Source organism: Lupinus angustifolius, chromosome LG02, assembly GCF_001865875.1.
Source record: "Lupinus angustifolius cultivar Tanjil chromosome LG02, LupAngTanjil_v1.0, whole genome shotgun sequence".
In the NCBI taxonomy this organism is placed as follows: Eukaryota; Viridiplantae; Streptophyta; class Magnoliopsida; order Fabales; family Fabaceae; genus Lupinus; species Lupinus angustifolius.
The window spans coordinates 21,331,005-21,341,176 of NC_032010.1; the positions used below are offsets into that span (position 1 = coordinate 21,331,005).

The 10,172-nt window shown below is 28.6% G+C and overlaps 1 protein-coding gene across 1 annotated transcript; it reads right to left on the reverse strand.

Moving 5' to 3' along the window:
- Positions 3,170-6,528, reverse strand: LOC109339199 (GDSL esterase/lipase At2g30310-like). The gene is made up of 3 exons (XM_019576616.1): positions 5,844-6,528; positions 4,199-4,442; positions 3,170-3,449 (listed from the first exon to the last, which is right to left on the reverse strand). The coding sequence occupies exons 1-3, from the start codon at positions 6,459-6,461 to the stop codon at positions 3,256-3,258; spliced, it is 1,056 nt and encodes a 351-aa protein (XP_019432161.1). The 5' UTR covers positions 6,462-6,528; the 3' UTR covers positions 3,170-3,255.

The window sequence follows — 10,172 nt, forward strand, 5'->3', positions numbered from 1 at the left end:
TTTAATTACTATTATTATATTATTTAATTAAAAGATAACAATGGTATATATATTCATGAAAAATATATGTATTTTAATTAGTAATATAACAAATCAATTATTAGACTCTTTTTATTATTTTGATTAAATTTATCAGAAAAAATATCTGTCATATCCTAACTTAGTGTGTTTTTAATTTATGAGTTATTTTCATACAATGATTATTAGCTAAAACATAATCAAATAAATAACATTTAATTATACAATATTTGAATGCTAAAAATATATTCAAATATTTATACACAATGAACATTAATCTAAAATAAAACATAAGCATTTAGAGATATACTAAAAAATCCTTATGACTTTATATGATACTTATAAATTTAATCACAAAAAATATGATCCAAAAATAATTCCTTATATTTATAATTTTATATAGAGAATATAAAGGTGAGATATTATCCAATACAATTTGAATTTTATTTATTGAGTTATTTAAGAATCAAATATTTTCTATAATCACACTTTCAACAAGTAAATGCTTATACAAACACATTTATAATTGTTAATATGCTACATATACACTCAAAAATCAATGTTAATATTGCACCTATATGAATGAGAAATATAATGTTTCAATACATGATTTATTGATATTATAAAGTATATGTATATTATATTTTCATTATGCATAAACAAAGAAGCGACTCGTGCAAGTGTACACTCCTAGTTTGTCGGTAACAATAACTTTTTAGCTGACCATATGTTATTGATTACTGTTGATGCTGAATATATAATTGCTGAAGCCGAAGGGATGGCTCAAACTGGAATTTTTGTCCTCATTATATATTATAAAAGCAACACTAATCCGGATAATGCTATTGATAATTTAGGAAACCCTTAAACGCATGAAAGTGTCATGTTTGAAAAGTCTAACCACAATTACTTATAAAACATCCAATATCGGGTAGTTATTGGATATTGGCTAAAAGAAAAAGATAGTTAAAAGACTTTATTGAGTCGAGCAAAAAGAGGAAGTGGGTAGAAATCATCTTGAAGAAATAGAGAATTTTTAGTCAAATAAAAGAAGTAGATATGGTGAAACCAACATTAATGCTATTTTCTTTTAGATACATAATCTTCAAGAGTTTTGATTATAAATAGAAGTACCTCCAAGTCAATGTAAGACACACCAAATATTTAATTAATTTAGTGCATATTCTCTTTTCTTGTTCTAATACGGTAAGGAATATTTGAGTATTTTAAGAAACACTTGAGTGAAACGAAATGAGGCTATCTTTTTATAAGTAACTTTGACTATAGAGTTGTCTTATATTATTTTTGTAAATATCAATGAGTGCATTCCTTTTATACTTTAATGCATTTCCCCCCTCATTCTCACAGGACAAAAAATAAGATATTCAAAGTTGTTCTTTCCTTGGCAAAAAATATCAAACAAGGAGTGTGAACAAATTTGTCAACAGCTGTTTGGAACCGCAATGTTACAAAAAAAGAACTATTCATCACTATCATCATCAAAGACTTTCTGAGTCTTCCAAGTTCCAACCATTGAATGTGAGGCTATAATTTTATCATCTTAAACTCTTCTGTGCCTCTCATAACATAAATAAGAAGATTTAAGTGTTACACTTTGTAGATTTAGAACTATGCCCATCAGAATTCCCAATCGGCTAATCCAGAAAAAGCTATGGAGAATTATGGGATTTATTTCAAGTGTCATTGGACTGCTTTGTTTTGCTCTTAGTTCCTCTTTCAAACACCTATTTGGAAAATGGAACTTGTTGAAGATCATTGTTTACACCATTGTAAGTGTCAGTATCAGTAGCATGATATTATTTTTTTTAAAATGCAAACTTTCAAGGAGTTTCTTGGTGAAAGCTCATCTAGCTATTCTGGTTAATTATGTTTCTCACTTCTTTGTACTCCTTTTTATCTGATAAAAATCTGAATGAAAAAACCAGACTTGTTAAGCATCATTTACTGAGCAGCCTTTACTTTGATTGAAACTCTGAATTGAAGACCATCATCATGTAACCATTGAAGTTGATACTGCAAACGAAGTTGAACGAAGGGATAATGATGATGACAACGACATAAATGGTGTTCAATCTGATTATAGCCTTGGACACCAAGTAACATAGTCCTTAAGAAAAAGGATAGGTGATGATGGTTACAACTGGAGAAAATATGAAGAGAAAGAAGTGGACAGAAATGAAAATCAAACAAGTTACTACAAATGCACAATCCCAAATTGCCCTGTGAAGAAAAAAGTTGAGAGGACTATAGATGGGAGAATTATTGGGATACTCTACAATGGTAACCATAACCATCACAAGTCTAGGCTTAATATGAAGAGGAATTCGTCATCTTAATATTTGGAAAATCGATACTACACAAACATAGGAATACCGCAGAAAAATCTAAAATATCGAAGAATATGGTTAGGAGTGTCCAAAAGTGTCTAATATAGACTTCGGCCATTATGAAGTGTCTGTGGTACCTTGTTAGATTCTGATGCAACACCTGAGAACTCAACAGTATCAATATGTGTTGAAATTGTGCAGGGTTTCCAAAAAAGAATGCTGATAATCTGATAGAGTTTTGGGCTGAGAATTAGTTGTTTAAGGAAGTAGTGGATCAGAAACTGGCTTAGAGTGAAGGTAAAGCGATTGATTGTTCCAATTTTTATACTGAGTAGTTTGTACTTTATAGTACATGTATCTTCTTATGAATATGTATTTTGCACCACTAATACATATGAGTGTAGGTAGAGGTACATGAATGAATTGTATGCAGATGTAAGAGAAGTGTTAGTTTAGTATCTGGATATTCAAATAACAAGACTATTCTCTTTAACATATCTTTCATACTAGAATACTATAATCTTTTGCTTTTATTATTGTATAAGATCAGTGTTCATTGTTTGTAAGTGAAAGTCAAATTATAAAATCATTTCTGATATGTAGATGATACTAGAATCATTTCTGAAATGCACAGCACTTAAAGAACACATAAGTTAAGTTAGTGCATGATAACCTTTTTTGGTTCTTGAGTTAAATTCCACTCATAAACTTTGTAAAGTTTTTTTGTACTTGAGAGTCAATAATGGTTAACATGTAAATGGTGAATGATTTGCTGAGAGTGTAAAAAACATTTAAATTGTGAGTATATAGATATTAAATTCATTTATATTTATATGTAAATCAAGTGCTAATAAACACCTTAGTTATTATAAATATAATCCATAAGAAACTAAAACTTGGGCAGGACTTCCATTTCCAAGTACTTAGCAAGGTAGTGGTAGGTTGTTTCAGTTGGATGGACACAGTCCCAGAATACAAATTTTGAAGCATCCTCACATATTGGTGTTGCCTTATTACAAGTTATAGCTGCTGCTCCTAAAACAATCCCATTTCCACAACACCCAATTTTTGTTTCAGTAAAACCTGTATCAAAATATGTCAGATATAATATTTTTAAAATAATACATAAATGATTCTTGGTTTTCTTTAAACATTTGAATAAAAACTTCTTTTGTTTTAAATGCGTACATAATTTCTGTCTTTTTATATTTATATACTCACTCAAGGATTTACACTATATGGCGTAAATTAATTGTATAATACCTTATCCTTATTAATAATTTATAACTTTATTTTTAAAACTAAATTTGTCTTTAACACTCTTAAAAAATTATATCATATTAGTTCTCTAAAATTAAGTCTATTTTTATGGCTGATGAGAAACTTTAAATCTTTCATATATTAATATTGACGTAAATCTAAAATTTATATACATATAGTATAAGTTTTAAATAATAGAATATATAAAATTTATTATTAGTAATAATAATAAATTTATTTTAAAAGAAATAATATGAATAAAATGTAATAATTTTTTATTTTATCTTATATAAATTTTAGTCATGGAAATATTAATCAATAATATTAAATTTATTCAACTAAAAAAATTGTGGGTTAACGTATATGGATAGTACGGTAATGTTTTGTATAGAAAGGATGTGAATAAAGCTTTTTTAGGGTAGTTTTCTACACACAAAAATCCATCTATACTTTTAAACAAGCTGCGTAAATCACACAGTCAAATATAATTTTTTATCCAAAAAACATTAAACTTAGAAACTTTAGCCACAAAACAAGGAGAAAGAATGTAATAATCCACAAATATAGCTCACCATATTTTTCAGGTTGACTGATAAGGTCGAACAATGGATCATATATCTCTGCATAAACAACTTTGCTCCCTGGAAGCATTGCTTGCATTTCAAGTAATCGTTTTTCCAATTTTTGATTGTAGTCTTTGGAATCTGAATTCTCATCATTCATATGTGGGAATTTCAATAGTATTTGTAAAGGTATGAAACCAATCGGGGGAAGGCCAGCGACAGCAATTCTTCTGCATCCAAGGTCGTATAATTGCTGGAATTTTATACAATGTTTTATAGTTATAAGTCCTACAATATTATTGTTTCTTTTAACTTAATGACAATGTTTTAAAATCTGGGCCATATATGCACAACATAGTAGGGGTGAGTGGATGGATAAGGATTGTCCCTTTCAGGATGTTAAATATTAAATGGGTTATTTTTTTAACCCGAAACTGACCTACACTTGAAGGTAATTCGACTTTAAATATTGGTACAATAATTTTTTAACATGAATTCACCATATACTTAATTAAATATAATTCATATTATTTTTAAAGAAAATATTCTCAATATTATTTATTATTATGAATTTGTAATTTGATTTATAAAATGATATATGTATATATTTTGTTAATCATTTGAATATATGTATATATTCTTAAAAACTAGATAACCAATGACATATGAAATGGTTTACACATTGTGGCAATAAATCATATGTACAAGAGTGACCTAAATAACTACAAAAAAAACAACTGAAAAACAAGATTAAAAATATAAAATCATATTAATTTATAAGTTGTTAATGCAAAATGCATTCTCCACTTTTGGCACACAAAAAAATATGTCACTATTATTTACATAATAAAATAGGTCAAGTCATGTTTATTCTTTACATAATTATAAATATTGATCAAATTTAACTTTTAAATTTGAATTTAACTGTTAAACTAATGAAATCCGATCATACATAGTTCGAATCATGATTGGACCATTAATTGGTAGGGTTGAGTGTTTTCACGTATGAAGGTTTAGTATGGTACAAAATTCCACTATGATAAGAATTGTGGCCATATGGACGCTATTTTCTGTAATACTGCACAATTTAGGTTAATACTATGAACAAAGATGTGTAGTTTATGTCAATTAAAAAATTTAAAATTTTATTCTTGTTATTATTTTTACTTTATTATCATTATAAATACAATATATAAGACATGATTTAAAATAATAGAAGTATGTTCTTAGAATACGTAAGTATAATTAAGATGGGTGGACATTTGGTGTCTCATAAAAGTGTATCACTCTCTACTTGTGATTGGTCAAAAAATCAATTAATTTTTAAAATTTTAATTTAAATATATATTTTTTAACCAATAACAAACAGTGGTATATGAAATGACACACTTTATAAAGCAATAGATATGCTCCCAATTAATACAATCCTTTAAAATCTTGCCCATTGGTTGGTTTCTTTATTGTTAATTAAATAGTATACTCTCTAATATATATTTCTCCCTTTGTTTTTAATGAAAAAGTATAATTTTATTGTGATTAGAAAGATAAATATATTATTAAAAATTATATTTTTGTTAAAGTATTTATCTCTCCATTAATTAAAAGTATTAATTATATAAAAAAACATGCTTTAAAATCTTGACCATTGGTTTACCTGGATATATGTTTGAAGATTATTCTGCAGAAAATCTTGGTACCCACTAATGTTGAACGCCAACCTTCTAGTGGGTAAGTTATAAAAATTGATAATGACATCATTACTACCTGCACTAATAATAACCAAAGCATCACCAAGTATCTGTTTAGCTTTATCTTCCCCTGCAATTTCCTTGATCTTTTCTACATACTCTCTGAAGTATTGATCAATTTGATGAGACACAGGTATTGAATGGGAAAAAAATGAGCTAAAATCATCAAACCCTGCTCCACCAGATGCAAAGTTAACACCAGTTAGAAGTTCATCATTTGATAGGTTTGGGTCCTTATAAGCAGGGACAGTGTCCTTGATGTTCAAATAAGAGGCAATGAAATCAGGAATCAGTTTCCCATTTGAAAATCTTCCAGTGGGTACTTGACCAGGGAAATCCCTTCCATAAGGTTCATGATTTGCCTTGGACACAGAGAATATTAGGTCATTATTATTGCCTGTATCTACAGTTGAATCTCCAAATACTAGAATGGATGAGAACTTTGGTGCATTGCTTGTAGCAACAACAACAACAACAATGATGCATGAATACATCAAAATGGTGAGGATTATTATGTATGTCATTGTTAGCTCTTTTGTAGAGAGAGGAATAAAGCATTAGGTACTATTTATATTGCATGAGTGGTTTAAAGTTTTTGATCGAGATTGAATTTTGTGAGTTGCATCAGAAACATTCAAAAGAATCAAAACGTGAGATACACGCTAAGACAACCAATTTAGGCAAGTGAAAACAACGTAAAGGAATTTTGGTATTGCATGTCAAGGCTTTGCTAGTAGTAACCACTGCATCAAAATGAAAAGGATGATAGATTAAATTTGTAAATTGCATGAACTTTAACCAAAAAAAACATCTATAAGGAATCAAAACATAAGATAGATAGATGTTGGTCTAGTAGTGCATGTAAGACTCATTAGATCTCTAGGATGACCAAAAGGTCAACGGTTCGATTCATAGGAACGACATTTGTTGGGAGGGACAGTCACACACCTCAAAAAATGTTAGTTCTTTACCCAAAAGGGTAAGAGGATACCATTAATAGTAACAAAAAATGTGAGATAAATGCTAAGACAACCATTTTAGGCAAGTGGAAACACATTGAGCTAACTAGCTAAGTATTAGTTACCAGGATAATTCTGCATATTCTATTTTCAGCTTAAGCACGAAAGAGAGTAATTGAACACAACGATCATATAGTGCCCGTCATTAAACTTTATCCACTACCACCACTTACAAATTCAACTTTACCTCGCCAGCATTATATTGAATGAACAATGTTCAAAATATCAGTGGTCCAATTAACAATAATATTAGTAATAGGTGTAAAATTACAACCCATAAACAACTGTTGTAGCTTCTAAAATTTTATAATATACCCCTTTCATCTAAATTCAACTTATGGATCATTTAATAAGTGTATTTCATAGTTTCGAGTCTTACCTTCCATTTATTGCCTTCCAAAAAGATGACTTGAAAATAGCTTTTTCCCTTACTAACATTCAGACTAGTGAGAACTCATCACTATCTATATGAAGTGCTGAAATTGTACTACATGGTTCTTTTTAGTGAGACGTTTTTCAGCATTAAAGAGAGAGACAAAAGTACAGATATGGGTCTACTGAAATTTGAAGTTGTTTTCTTGAATAATATATATTGAAAATTAAAAAATAAATCATATTTTTCCTTATACGTTATAACTTGAGTACTGTACCGGTGTACCCGAACCTCAATCTCTCCAACTATTTCAAGAGATGGACATTTTATTAAGAAATGGCAAGTCGATTTTATTAAGAAATGACGAATTTACATCAAAAGAATAACAAAAATATACAGCATCACCAAAGGAAATTAAAAGGTCTGATAAGAGACAATATGATTGGGTTATCTTCTTTTATGTTCTCTCTATTCTAACGAATCAATAATTGATCGATCTTCAGCATCTAGAAAGGTGAAAAAATGCGTCTATAAATTACAGCATAGCTAGGAGAAGATTGAAGTTCTTTAGTACTTTAGTAATTTTGTAATGTTATCTTTAGTATGAGAGGTTAATAGATGAAAAATCCACTTTAATAATTTTGTAACTCAGAAGAGGTTATATTTCCTTATTTTTTAAGTGTTTTATTTGATGACTTAAATGAAAAAAATGTAATTTTATTTTTATGATAAAAAATTAATTTTTTTTGGCATGACTTTTGACGAAATGATTCATTTCTCCTATTTTGATTCCTCGAATTGAGAGATCCATGAATCGAATCCTAATAAGTACAAATGGTTCAATTGGAGCAAAAAAATTTAGAAACATTTGAAACATTTCATTTCTGAGTTGAATAGTTGATTTTTTTTTTAAATCTAGCAAAACTTTACACCGCCAAACATACATAATTATTTTTTTATTGGATATTTGGAATGGAGTGAGTGAGATATTATGGGAAGGGATTAGGGGAGATCCTAAAATATTAAGATGCCTTTATGAACCGACCACCTAATCCCAAAGTCTTAAACCAAGCAGAATTCACACGTAATTGGACTCCAGTACAAATCCTAGATTTGTTGCGTACTGTATCTGTCCCAATATCATTTTGTCTTACATATAGATCAAATAAAAAACCATGTTACCCACCTTCACTTCGTAACTGTCAACAATCCACAAACTTTTTCTGATTTTTTAAGGCAACAACGCACTAGCTAGTTCACACAGATTCACTTGTATTATTTCTAGCTGAGCTTATTTATGGTATTTTGTCTGTGTCACTTCATATATTATGAATTGTGATTAGTTGTTTAAAAAATAAATTTAAGTTAAAGTTTAATTATTAAATATTTTTCTGATAAATTATAAATTATGTCAATGGAGTAACACAATATTATAGAGAGAATATGTGTTCCTAGCTAGTTCGATATATAATAAATTAATTAATACATTGAATCTGTCATTAGTTTGGGATGAAATCTATTTCATATATATTAAACTATAATTGGTTGAAAAAATATAATTTATTAATTTTGCAAGTAAATTATTGATTTTCAGTAGTCCATTAAAATACTTTGATACGTGGAGTGAGAAGAGAGAATAGCTTTAGTCCCCATTGGTTTTAGGCATAATTTATAGGTTGAAATTAAAGTGGTACTCTTCCATGCTTTTGAATATATGTATCCATCTCAAACTCTGAACATGAAGATGATAACTTCTAGGTACCCTAATTACTGAAGTAGTACTCAATAACAACGAGCATGCACATTACAGTTATACAGTATTATAAAAGATGGTGTGCACTTCCGAGTACACTAAGATTAAGGGTATAGTAGTATACTATACAATATACATAGTGCCTTGGTATATTAAGGGTATAGTAGTATCAATAGTTTCTCACTAGTCTTGGCTTAAATTTAGCTCAAGTCCGTCATATAAATATTTTTTTGTATAACTAAGTTTATCTCCTATTCCTTTTTGGGTAAAGAACTAATCATTTTTAGAGTGTGTGACTTCCCCTCCTAACAAGTATCATTTTTTTAGAAATCGAACTTTTACATTTTAGTTTATCTGTGGACCAAGTGGAACCTTACACCATTAATATATTTGGGTTAGACATAGTGTCTAATAAGGAGATTCAAGTTCTTGTTAATCATTTATAGCTAAGGCTAATCGAACCAACTCGATATTTATTTGAAACTTAATTTATTATTTAGCTCAACTAACTTGGTTTATGAACCAAATGAGTTGAAAATTAAGTTTGTTAAATAAACAAGTCGAACTTGAGCTGAATACAATTCGACTCGTTATGTTCATGAGCTGACTTCATATATATATATATATAATTATTTGTTATTTTATTGTTATTATACTATGACTCGTGCATTTTTTTTATATTTATTGTCATCATATATATAAACAAATTGATATTCACATATATAATATTCTGCATTATTTTTTTAAATGAATTAATTATTTCAGTTGTCCAAATGAATTAATTTCAGTTGACTTGAATAGTTCGTAAACTTTAACTAAGTCAAATTCAAACTAAAAAATAACTCGTATCTAATTAAATAATCTTCATCGATTTAAGTCGAAATGGACTTAGTTCAACTCATTCCCAGTCTAACTAGTAGCCATCATCTCACTCATCTGCTCACATAATCTTTGGGTGCTACGAGGCACCATCTCTTCATGTTAAGATTTTATTGTTGTTTCCTCCAAGGCCATCTTATGAGGATGTTGGTGAAGTAGAAATTATTATTGTGTAACATTAACTACGATCAATCAAATAAATCGTAGAATA

Coding starts and splice junctions, on each gene's coding strand:
- LOC109339199 (XM_019576616.1), bottom strand. CDS start 6,461: ATGACATACATAATAATCCTCACCATTTTGATGTATTCATGCATCATT. Junction 4,443..5,843: donor ATCTTCAAACATATATCCAG/GTAAACCAATGG, acceptor ATAAAATTCCAG/CAATTATACGACCTTGGATG. Junction 3,450..4,198: donor CAGTCAACCTGAAAAATATG/GTGAGCTATATT, acceptor ATTTTGATACAG/GTTTTACTGAAACAAAAATT.